Source organism: Myripristis murdjan, chromosome 3 (assembly GCF_902150065.1).
Source record: "Myripristis murdjan chromosome 3, fMyrMur1.1, whole genome shotgun sequence".
NCBI lineage: Eukaryota > Metazoa > Chordata > Actinopteri > Holocentriformes > Holocentridae > Myripristis > Myripristis murdjan.
The window spans coordinates 38,655,011-38,668,300 of NC_043982.1; the positions used below are offsets into that span (position 1 = coordinate 38,655,011).

General features: G+C 41.8%; 1 protein-coding gene across 3 annotated transcripts in view; it reads right to left on the bottom strand.

The window, feature by feature from the left end:
- Nucleotides 1-13,290, bottom strand: part of dpy19l3 (dpy-19 like C-mannosyltransferase 3) — a 70,066-nt gene continuing 56,776 nt past the window's right edge. For 2 of the 3 annotated variants that reach the window (XM_030048524.1, XM_030048523.1), the window contains exons 17-19: nt 10,144-10,276; nt 3,713-3,871; nt 1-1,339 (exon numbers count right to left, since the gene is read on the bottom strand). In XM_030048524.1, coding sequence (XP_029904384.1) covers nt 1,136-1,339; nt 3,713-3,871; nt 10,144-10,276 — 496 coding nt within the window. In that variant the 3' untranslated portion in view covers nt 1-1,135. Of the gene's footprint in view, nt 1,340-3,157; nt 3,496-3,712; nt 3,872-10,143; nt 10,277-13,290 lie in introns of those variants that run through there. The other variant, XM_030048525.1, reaches the window with a different exon arrangement.

Genomic DNA, 13,290 nt, shown 5'->3' on the forward strand with positions numbered 1-13,290 from the left:
CTTCCTCACAAAAAATGGGAAAAAGGGGCGTAGCATCCTAACAAGCCGGCGATAATCTTGCTCGCTTTCACCGAGGGATGAGAAATCGACTCCAAACGAGGGGATTCTTGATTCTGAGACTCGATACTGAAACAAACCGGAACGGATCTGAAGACACTCCAGCTTTATTCTTGAAGCAGAAATAAAAAAAAAAAAAAAAAAAATTGTTTTAACGACAAAAAGACTGACCATCACAAAGCAGAAGCTGTATATCTTAGCTTGCATTACATGGAATATGGAGTAATACGTGCAATATTTGAATACTCAATCTACTGGACCATTCTGGCTGTGCAAATCAGAATCAGAGTCAGAATCGACACCAACAAATTTGGAATCGCCCCTCCCGTCTTACGCCATCACAGTTGCTGCTGTTTGCTTAGCTTTGGCACTCTAAACATCAGATGGTTCGTTTGTCTGATTGGATGAGTTGACTCATCCAAGACAAATGGCTGATCGCATCACCTGCCTTGTATTGTGAACGATGGAAATGAAATCAGAGCATGGCTGTGTGAGGTTAGGGGAGGTTGACGATCATCGGAAAAAACCCGGGAACCATAAAACACGACAGTTAAAGGACAGATAATCATCCTGTACAACTTACTACCGTATTTTTGCTGCTCATTATGCGAGCGATAGAGGGAGAGAAACACATACACCCACTTAAAATGAAATGAATCTCTTCAATTGTTGCTTGTGTCCTTGTCTTAATAATCGATGCTGGTAGGAGTCTAATAATGCTTGTTTACACTTGCAGAGTTTTTTCTCTTTATCTGCACCAATTAGTGTGTGTGTGTGTGTTGTTTGTGGTTTGTTTTGCAGACAAAACTGCCCACAGCAGGACTCTCACAGGTGCTTCCGCACTCCAAGAACCAAAAAACAACCCAGCTCCGAGCTTCATCTGAGCCGCTGTTGTAACACAGTAGTTTATGGGGATGTTCTATTAAAAAAAAAAAATAAAATAAAATAAAGAGTTCAGACAGAAGATGGAGGAACAGAGTGAGAATTCAGTGTTTTGTTTTGTTTTGTGTTTTCTTCTTCTTCTGGATATTTCTCCTCTGTGGCCTCCAGCCCTGCTGCAGCCTGACCTCTGCTCCGGCTAGTGGGTCGGGTCGGCGTCCGTCGAGCTCTTGCTGCTTTTCGCGCGCTTCTTCCTGAGCCGGTAGACGTGGAAGGTTTTGTTCCGGAAAGTCCTGGTGAACAGCGCCGCGTAGGCCGCCGCGTCCGACTTGATGGCCTCGCAAAAACGGGGGTGTGCGGCGGGAACGAGGTCGGCGTCGTTCTGTCCCGGTCCGTCCATGATCTGAGGAAGCAGCAGCAATGACATCATCATCATCATCATCATGGAGCCTATTACCAACTCACGTTATCAATACACACAACAGAGCCGTGCTTAAGAGAAAAATCAAATGAACATCTGATGCAACTGAGCATAAGAACTAACGCTGCTTAGACTTTCTGTCCTCATTCACTTATACATCCAGTATTCCTGTTACGTGACTATGGGAAAATATGCAAATCACCATAAAATCTCACTGATTGACCTAAAATTGGAAAGAAATATAAATTTTTGGTGTTTTAATGGCTTTATATTATTTCTAAGTACAGATTTTTGTTATTTATAATTGATGCGTTACAAGGTGTGTGCAGGACATTGAAAACATATCATCATGTGAATTTCATGTTTACCCGGTAGTACCCATTACATTAGGAAAAGTCATTTATTTAGAGATGTTAAACACTGACACTAACAGGAGGGTTAAATGTACTCAAGTTAAAAACATGCTGTGTAAAGTTGGGTGTCACTTTATTTGCACTTTGTCTCAACTTTACCCCAAACTGATGCTCAGTTAAAAGTCAGCTGATAGAATTGAACACTCGGGTTGATACTCATTCCATATCAGTCCATCCAGAACTACACTCACTGTGAGACTCACTCAACTGATACAAAGCTGATACCAAGTCGAATATGAATATTGGACAGTGTGATCCGATTTTGTAACACGGGATATAAAAATGTGTTTTATCTATGTGCCAAATCACCGTCATCAGCGGCAACAACAATCAGGGTATGCACACACTCGTGTTAATCAATACATCACATTACCATGTTAATTTGGAAACAGTGTAATTATTGTAAACAAGCAGACAATCACGGAGGAGGCGGGCAGACCGACGACTCAAACTCATTTGCAGACAGATCAGCAGCTCGTGGTGTTACAGAGCTCCATACCAAACTCCAGTAGGAAAAAAAAATGCAAGAATTTTGCACCTTTGAAAGTGATGTGATGTGATTTTGGTGTGTAACTGAAGTTTGGCAGCCTTTGGTGGGCGTTTGAATCGGCTGTCAGAAACATGTTTCTATGAGGAAAAATATCTTAGATCTATGATAAAATATTATAGAAAAAAGGGCCACATGTATGTAGTACTGCCAATATGCCAGATTAGATGGAGTTTAGCAGAACAATCTCCATACATGGCAGATCAATATGTACACTCTAAGAGTGGTCATGTAGTCATTGTTGTGACTTGTAGGAGATAATACACAAGCCAAAGATTTTGGCTGTGTTTTTTTTTTTTTTTTTTTTTTTATTTTCAAATAAAATAAAATAACGGTTCATTTGTGATGATGAGGCTTGATAAAAACTGAAACGATAACCTGATATGTATTGGAGTCTGCTACAGTAAACTGGAGTCGGTGTGCACGTTTGACCGGGGAAAAAAAAAAAGAAGAAAGTACAGAGAATATGCAGAATATATTCAAATCATTTCCCATTTGCTCATGTAGAAATATTAGGACTACCTGTTGTTTCCATTAACCAGGCAGAGCAGAGCAAAGGGAAACAGGCAAAACCTGGGATTCCCTGTTGGTTTAAATCCACTTCAGTCATGGAGATGAAATGGAACAGACAGGTTAAAGAGGGATTTTTAAGGATTTTTAAGCTTTGAGACGAGGATTGTGCGTAAAGGGGTGGAGGTGAATATCAAGAAGGCAGTCCCAACATCACACACACTCAGTTTTCATTCATTTTATTTGAGTCTTTTTTTCCCTTTTCACACAATTACTCACAAAAAAAAACCCAACAACTTAACAGTAATTGAAAAGTTAAACGCTCTTTATTTCAAGGTTTTGAAATAAAGGTTCTGCTTGACTGATGATGGACACAAGCACACACACACACACACACACACACACACACACACGCAGACATGCCCTAGCCCGCCTTCAATAAAGCTGTCTGGATGTCAGATGATCTGTATGCTGTGTGCTGTTTACACAATTACCAACGCAGACACGCACGCCGACACACACGCCGACACACTATTTCACGTGTCTTACACCACACCGAGCCAGACAGCCAGACTGAAGCGTGCGTTGCCTCGAGTAATCCAAACAGCCAGCACGCCATATCCAACATCACAATCAGGAGACGGCGAGGGAGAGGTGAGAGCGAGAGGCTGAGAAAGAGACAGTGATGTGTAGATGAGAAGCCAGGCTATTGATCTTTGTCGAGTCCCCTGTGTTTGTCTGTGGATTTCAAAGCCCTGAGACTGAGAGCTTTCACACAGTCCCAGAAGCTGGCGAAGGGGACTGTGTACTCAGACACACACACACACACACACACACACACACACACACACACAGAATGGCGTGTATTAAATATGTTTGACCCACATGTCCGTTGGCCAGATCCAGCAGGTCTCGCAGTCGGCAGCCTCTCTTGTGCCTCCTCTCGTAGCAGATGCTGTCCTCCAGGACGAGGTAGTCGGCCCCGATGGCCTTCAGGATGCCATAAACCTCCTCTGGGGAGCGGCGAGCATACACCTGGTACACCTGCTCACCACACACACACACACACACACATGCACACACACATAGACAGAGACAAGGAAAGCGGTGTCATGCAGGTTTGTCTTTTGCTTTCTACCTGCTTGAATCATAAAAAAAGATATCCTCCGGCAGTTGTTCATTATTCATCACGGTGACATTTATTTTCTGAACATGGTTGGCACAAACAAGAATCGACTCACTTATGTAATATTAACATTACAGCAAAGCCACCGAGGTAGCACATAATATGCAGTCCTAACAGGATTTGTTAGGTGTGTGTTACAGCGAACGCACAAAGAGAGCGAATCCTGAGACGACGGCCGGCAGGTTGGATGTCTGCCTCTGTCACACCTGCAACAGTGGCTACGTACAGCTTCTCTACCTCCATCCCTGCTGTGAAGCGTGCTTTGGCACCGAGCTCGCCGGCTTTGCCCTGACACCCCAGGCAACACGCGCCCTTTGTGCCCGTCTGCCACTGAAAGAAACGCAGCGCAGGCAGGGATGAACTGGCCGTCGGGAGAAATCTCAGTGGGCCACGAGCTCATGGTGGCCGCCAGAGAAGAAACTGTTTTTTTTTTTTTTTTTTTTTCTAAATCTTAGCCTTTAATTATGATATTCGTCCAACCTCTTGTGGTGTGTGTTGGGCTTTCTCTGAGAGTTTGGATTTGGCCCCTTAAAGCTACAAAGAAAAACAAATGCATAAACAGGTGCAGGGAGCAAACCATGTTATTAGTTCACTAATGAATTATTTTGCAGTGTTGTATAAATTAAGCCTTGCAGAGAATTGGAAACATTAATAAGCTGGTTGTTTTCTTGTTTCAGAATGTATTTGCAAAACCTACCTCCTCAACCACACACACACACACACACACACACACACACACACAGAGCCTGGAAGGTCTACACTAGTGTCGTGGATCATTAGTGAGCTCCACACTAAGCTTCGGCCTCGCCAGCGGCTCAGCATGGCCAAGCTCCCGCTGGGAGGCAAAACAAGGGTTCTGCCACACAAGAGACACACCATATTTTACTTCCTGCTCAACGTGTAAACATACACACACACACACACACACACTCCAACTCATACAGAGGATGCACTGAAGCTGATCCTGTGTATCAAACTGATAGCAACTCCATACTGACTCAAAGCCAGTTGATGAGTAAAACCAGCGTGCTACTTATCAAATATTGATCAGTCATATGGGGCTCTCATTACAGTATGGCGTTAGGCTGGGTCATTTTCTGGCAACGCATCAGCAGCCGAATGTGAGGCGACTGGGATGAGGGTCAGCGCCTCCAGGTTCAAGGCCACGGTGCCCTGTAGGCAGTAGGTGGTTTGCTCCCTCTCAGTTGGGAGTGACTTACTGCCCCGAGTGGAGGAGTCAAGTCAAGTCAAGCCAAATTTATTTATAAGGCACATTTCAAAACAGCCACAGCAGACCAAAGTGCTGTGCAAATCCAAAATCTAAAAGTTAAAATAGAATAAAATAAAATAGAAAATAAAAAAAAAACAATCAAAAATGAAATAAAATATTAATATTAAAATAACAACAAATCACAAAAATCAAACATCACCATGAGACAGAAGCACAACATGAACCACACACGCACACGCAGCCAATCAAATCAGACGATGTCAGACGACCTGAGGGACCTGGAGGTAGTGTAAGGGCTTAAGGGGTCTGTGATGTTGGAGGGGGGGGCCGGTCCATTCAGGGCTTTAAAAAACAAACAGCAAAGCCTTAACATTAATCCTAAAGCATGCTGGGAGCCAGTGAAGGGAGGCCAGAATAGGACTAATAGGTCCCTCCTCCTGGAACCAGTCAGAGGCCTCGACACAGCATTTTCAACCAGTTGCAGGCGGGACAAAGATGAATGGCTAATCCCAGAATGCGAGGGATTACGGAAATCAAGCCACGATCTTAATGGATGGATAATTTTTTAAATAATTTGTCTGCCTTTCCTGTTCGTCAAATTTAAAGGCAGAGGAGTTCAAGCATCATGGGGTCTTGTTCATGAGTGAGGGTAATCTGGAATCCTTCTAGACGGATTAAACTTCCGCATGTCCTTGGAATTGTGGTTTTACTGGACGGGGAGAATTTTGGGGTTTCTGTTTCCACGGAAAAACGAGCGTTCGTCAAAATATAGAGTTGTTGGAGGCAATATTAGCCTAAATCACGCTGTTGAAGAGACTTGTAGCCGTCGTCGCATCATCGGACCATTACCCCATTACCATCAGCACGCCTCTCCCTGTGGGGGCGTTGGAGGCACGTGCCCTGGGGGCTACATATCCCAGCTGGCCTGCAAACGCATCGCAACTGCCAAGGAGGAGCTGGTGGATGTGGCCGGGGGAACGAGGACGTCAGGGCTGCCCTTCTCAATCTGCTGCTATGACACCCAGTCCCAGTTTAGTGGCAGACAGCAGACGGATGGAAGGATGGATCAGTGTATTACAGGAATTAAAGCAAAAAAAATATTTTGGACTGAATTTTTTTTTTTTTTTTTCAGGCCAGTTCATATTCCAATGCGCTGCAACACGCTTTAATAATGGCCCCTTTTCTGCCGTGCAATCGCTTCCCATCGCATCTCCATTTGTTTTTCACAGTTTGATCTATTTTTGAAACGTCGGAGCCTTCCTTCACTATCGATGCGTCCATGTTGACATGTGGAAATCTACTGGAATCTTCTCCGTGTTAAAGATAAATGAACAATCGCAAAAGTCGGTGACAGCAGCTGTAGTAACACGGAGATGAAGATTCAACTTTCATTACATGACGATTAATATGCTCCGTCCTTATTCAAATAAAGTATAAAGTAAACCCGAACCTCAACAGGGAAAAGACACTTACCAAAGAAGCTGCTCTCAGATGTTATCCATCAGCTATCCATTTTGAGTTGGTAAAAAATCCACGTTACATCTCTGTTAATCCCACTCATGCAGTTACAGCAGGGGTCCGTTTCTCAAAGCAGGTTCAACAAACTCCGAGTCTTATACCCCGAACTCTGAGTTGATCTACTCTGAGACAGGAAGCACTGAGTTTTCGGTTCCAGAACAGCTGATTTGAGTTAGTTTGATGAACTCGGAGTAGTTTCACCTGGAGTTAAGCGCGTGCACCAAAGCTGTAAAAAGACAGCGTCAATGGAGCCCCGATTTGACGAGTCACCATGGCAACGGGGCAACGGGCTGTGCAACACCGCTGCAGCGGCAAAGGAGAGGGAGACGGCGTGGGAGAACACTGCTGCTCGGGTCAAGTAAGTTTAAATGTAGTCCGTTGCAATCACAATAATATTACAGGGGAAAACTGCTTGAATGGTCGCCTATTAATTTATTTCATTTAGGTGCAATCCCGCGGGGGAGAAGCGCACTTGACAGCAGCTTAAGATGAAATATAAAAACATTGTTCGAACAGGTAAGACCTCGGCATAAACATCTATGCGCGGTCTTATAACCAGTAATACTGCTCCTTCATCCACGGGATCGTTGTCGAACGGACATGCCATGTTCGTGAAAAAAATGTCGCCACCTAACTACTAATGGACTCCTAATAAAGACCGACTAACTGTTTTTTTTTTTTTTTTTTAATTATTATTTAAAAAAATAAAATAAAATAAATAACAGACGGCAGAACTAATACGCCACGCCAAAACTCGCCTGCTGACTGAATGAATGAGGAAGTTAAATACCGTGTGTGGCTGAAAGAGGGCGGATACACGAAACCTCGAGAAACTCGACGCCGGGTTAGTTTCAAGTCTGTTACTGCGGTAACTGACCGAGAGCCTAAGTTACCTCCCTCTGTGAAACAGGCTAGAGTTACCCCTCTTTCTCTAGTTTGAGTTACCTCCCTTTGTGAAACGAAAAACTCAGAGTTTCCCTCATTTCAGGGTTAACAGACTGAGAGTTTTCACTAAACCTGCTTTGTGAAACGGACCCCGGATCCTTCCCTGAGAGGCAGGGGTGAACCCGCCCTCCTCTGTTTCTGATTGGCTAATGCCAAGGCTCTGGCTGGCTTTATTGGTTTACAACAGCGTCAGTTTAATGCCTAACATGATTTCATTGGAAATTCCGTCATGTGGTATTAGATATCGAGGTTTGAATCTCCCAGTTCACATCCAGCATTTTAGGGCAATGTCAGGCTGGAAAGAATAGAAAAAAAAAATACAATAAAAAAAATTACTATATAGTATACAGACACGGGCGGAGCTTCCTGTCCGTACTCTGCATTCACTTCATCGGTATTTCATCCGTATTTGGGCAGTAACATCGGAAATCATTGGGGCAGTGTAGCCAAAAGTTCAAGAAAGACCAGTCCATGAGCGACAGACCAAGAAGAAATTCATCTGATTGATAAGATTCGAGAAAATACTTCTCCGTCCTCCTGTCGCTGTGTATTTAATGGCCTCACAGACCGCCGCCATTTCCATTTACACTACCTCCTCCGCTTTTGCCTCTTATATCAGGTCCATTATTACCACCTCCTCCACCATCACCATGTTTATTGTCAGACACTTTTGACTCTGAGCTGCCCTCTAGTGGATTCATTGCTGATGCCAACAGAAATGACACATGGAAGTACGTGGGCAGTGATGGTTTCAAACGGCGGTATTTCTCTTCGTACATAAAGGAGTATAAACGAGCCTCAAGAATGCAAGAGTCAAGAAGAGCTCACAGTCACAAAAGGAGGAAAAAAATTTTATACATATCGCTTCGGCAGTATTTTTATGGTGCATTTTTTCCCCACGTGCTCTTCAGTCCGTCCTCATGGATGCAAACTGCATTCACTGTCTGATCAGATATTCATTCACACAATCATCGCGGGTCATTGCCCCTATCTAGATCCATAGCCGAGTGAGACGGATGCTTCAAGCTTCAAGCCTGTGCAATCCACCTCTTTAACTGAACACAGACAAATGTATATACAGGAGAGGTGTGATGTCTGTTTATAGAGCAATGGCTAGCGCTAGGAAAAAAAAAAAAAAAAAGGCAAAGCAAACAAGCAAGCAAGAAAGAGAGGTTTCACAAGGAATGCCAGAACTTAATACTTACACTTGAGTACAAAGACAAAGCAACAGCAAATATATGAATACCAAATATCTAATATGCACTCAGGCCATGGTTCCACTGAGAGCGGCATCAATCCTCCTCGCACTGCTGTCACGCTGCAGCCTCAACTGTGTGCTCTGAATCTGGGGCTGTCTTTGAGAGGGGAAATGTTTAGTTCTTGAGGGATGAAGTGGGAGCAAATTTACTTGCCATAAAAGTTATACTGATGTTTAAATCTGGTGATCTGGGCCACGGAAGGAACTTCACTCCATCCCGCCGCTCATGGAAACACTCCTGAATTTGTTTAGCAGTGTGCGCCGAGGCACTACACTGTTTCTACCACAAAGCGGATGCAATGTCGCCATTCTACAAATGGCTCTGACATCAACGGCACCCACACACACACACACACACACACACACACACACACATGCACGCACACACACACACAAATAAATAAATATGCGGTAATTTGTTGCTACTATTTATCTGGATGACTTTGTGGATGACTAGATTTATCTCCTGCCACAAAATCTCAAGGACGTTTGATCCGAGCCCAAGACCGCTGCTTTTGTAAATTCAAGCTCTTCATTTATTTATTCTTCACCTTTTAATTACTTAACTATTCCAATCTGCAATTTCACACTCTGCAGAGGTGAAGTTGAAAAGAGATTTCGGCTCTCATTAAAAACTAGAACGTTGAATTTGTCAACCAGTATTTTTTTTTTTTTTTCAAATCAATTAATCCTTTACTCTGTCGAATGTTAGATATAATAACAGATGCTCACGGGACTTGAGCGGGGCCCAAAGTGATGTTTTCAGCTTGCTTCCTTAGTCTGATCAGCTGCCAAAACCCCTAAAAAGTATGACTTTTATAACAATGTGAATGGAGAAAAGAAAGCAAATCTTAGCATCTTATTTGGCATTCAATATTTGGCATTTCTGCTTGAGCAGGTAGGACTCCTGGCCAATGCAAAAGGCGGAGGTTGGTCTTCAATTCAGACCAACAGGAGACATTTTCCATTATTGATTAGTCTGAAATTGCTATAGTTGTCGGGGCCTTTGTTCTCTGTGAGGACCACAAGTAAAACTTTTTTTTTTTTTTTTAATCAAACATTCAGTACAACTCAGGGTGAGTAAATGATACAACATCTATCCAGTTTTTTGTGTGAAGTATTACTTTAAAGTTTATATTTCTCAGCCTCATGGCTGTGGTTTCATTAGCCTGCCGTACCTGTCTTGTTCTTTCTCGCAGCTCCTTGTCCTCATAATGCGGGTGGTTGGTGAGGACTCTGCCTGTGCACAGCTTGATGCCTGCAAGCAGCTGCATGCTGCCTGCAAACACAGCCTGCTTCGGCGTCTTCGAGCTGGAGGGGGAAAAAAAAAACAGAGACAGACAAGGAGAGTGAGAATCAAATGTATGGATTTTTTTGACCTCATATAAAGTTCGACTCTTCACAAAATTACAGCATAAACCTGGAACGATGTAAAGTGAGGCGGGATGTACGATGTGAGGAGAAAGCTGCACTGGTCAGTGTGTGTACAGGCATCAGAGAATTAAACAGATTCAAGACAAGCTAGAATAAAACTGAAGCCTGGTTTTAAGACAGCAATATTTTCCTTTAGCTTAGAAAGCAACCTGTAATAAATCTTACTGGGTATGTTCAAGGATTTTCTTGCATTTCTCTCTACAGGTAAGTACAGCAGGCTAGAATAAAGTGAGCTGGTTTCGTAGCAGATCCGAATAAAGACACTAATCCATTCAGTCAAGGTAGTTTCAAAACATTAAAAAAAGTTAACTCTGCTGCCAGAATTCATTTAGACGAAAATAAAGATGGAAATGAAATGATAGAACTAGGCAGAAATGAAATGAAGGTAGAAATGTGGTAAAATGAAGACCTTAAAGCCTCCCAAGTGAAAAGAAGGAACAAGAAAGAAAAGGGCAGTAATAACTGCCTTTTTCTTGTTTTCTTTTCACTTAAAAAAAAAAAAAAAAAAAAAAAAAAAAATCTACCATGGCAACAGTCTATATTTGTGTCAGAAACTGAAGTCTGGGAGGTATTCACAGGTGCATTCGCTTGTCAAAGAAGTTTGATTGACTTGTTGCTTTAGTTTACTTTCATTATTCAGTCCACATCGCCTGAATTTCTTTCTGCATTTGTTGCAATAATTGGGACTCACTGATTGTATTTGAAAGTTTCTTTCAGCGGCATAGCTTCAAGGCCAATGTTGCTATCTTGCACAAGACAAAATATAAAACACTCTCCTACACAGGCAAAATTAAATCACAAAAATATGGCAAAAGAATTTTAGTTAATGTGGTATAGAAGATAAGCAGCTACAAGAATAAATACTGAGGGGCTCTGGGTTTTAACAAGATGTTACAGCACAGTGTGTATCTGTGTGTGTGTGTGTGTGTGTGTGTGTGTGTGCATATAAATACACGTATGTTGCTTATTAACAGCCTCTGACCTTGGCTGGCCTCTGTGAAGAAAGGAGCCGTCTAGTCACACTGAGACACTCACGCACACTCACACACACACTCACACACCTCCAGCCTGTGAAGTTAACCTGGGGGGCCGTTTTTAATCTCAACTCCTGCCTGCACGGAGCACGGAGCACGGAGCACGGCGCGGGTGACGCACCGAGGCCTGACAAAGCTGATTGCATGATTGCACGAGCAGACCTCTGTGCAAAGTCAGTGTCCCGCTGATGGTGTGAGTCACATTTGACGCTGGGGTTTTCATATCCGTGTTGCGAGATCAGATGCGGTAAATTACACCCGCAAACACAGGAGGGTCACACCGCGAAGAGTTGGAGTGATACATCAGGCCGATAGCTGACGTCCATCAGTCAACATCGTCCATCCTGATGTGTGATGGAGGCTTCCTCCCATCTCCCATCACAGCTTGTTTTATAAATTATTCCACCGTGGTTAACCTGAGTCTGGAAAACTTGCCTCACTGTACCATAAAGCTCAGATTCCAGTATGGTAAAACTCTAAAAACAGAGTTCGACGCCTGTTTCCACGTTTCCCTCAGCAGATTTCCCAGTGATTTTTTTTTTTCTGTTTTAAAAATGTAAGAACATTAGCTCTGCTGCAAGCAAACAAATGGCTACAATTATGGATACGTATTTTTTCATGATAATCTCCACAAACCAATAAAAATGTTAGATTTTTGACAAAGCGGTAACATTTTACAATAGCAGTACAACAATTAATGTTAGTTAATGCCGTAATAAACATTAAGTAAGAGGTAATAAACATTAAGTAACAGTTAACTAACCGTTAACTAATGTGTCTAAGAATCATTTACTAATACTGTTCATGCTAAGGTATTAATTTATATGTTATTTAAGGCTTATTGTAGATATTAACATTCGTAAATGCCATAATAATCATTAACTAACAGTTAATTAACCATTACAGCATTAACTAACATTAACTAACGTTAATTGTTGTACTGTTATTGTAAAGTGTTACCGACAAAGCTAATGTTGGGCTAACTAAACTAAAAACATTTTAATTGAATGAATGAATGAAGGCTTTATTTTGAACATGTGAAAAAAAACAAAACACAATGCAAAAAACAATACAGAATAGTCGAAACAACAAAACATGTCCAAAAAGGAGTAGAAAGAAGCATATTATTTAATTCCTACCCCTTCTCCATTACTCAGTAACTACTGTATCAGTTGACTTCCATACAATTTATCCAAATTACAATTTTTAAACCATATACCCATAAACAAACGTGCTATCATATGATCGTTTGTGCATTTTTACCCATAGTAAAAATAAATAATGTGAATAAACAAAAGAAATAACAGAGCAAAATAGACAATACATAAATAAATAAATAATCTGTGAGAACACCTGTTGATTGACACAGCCCTTCTTCCTCCCTGTACCCCATGAAAACCATATGTTCACTGAAATAAAAATAAAAACTAGACTTTAGAAAAAAAAAAAAAAACTAACTGAAATAATATTATGTACTTACAAAACCAACTAAATTAAAATAAAAATATGCAGAAAAAAACTTTAGGTTTAGTCTTTGTTAATTTGGTCAAATTTATCAGAACAACAACATGAAGAGGTGTTGGTGCTGATCTTTATTGACACTTTGACATCAAAATGACTGGGAGTCAGCTGATTCACAAAGTGTTGGGTTTGGATTGTAAAACCTGTTCTGAACCTCTTCAATCTAGACCCTGACAAATACCACCCTTATTATAATTAAGCCGAAACAAACCAAAACAAACAAGAAAAAATACTAACTGAAACTAAACTGAACTGAAAACAATAACAACAACAACAACAATAATAATAATACTAATAATAATAATAATGATAACTAATGAAAAATGTGCATCAGTG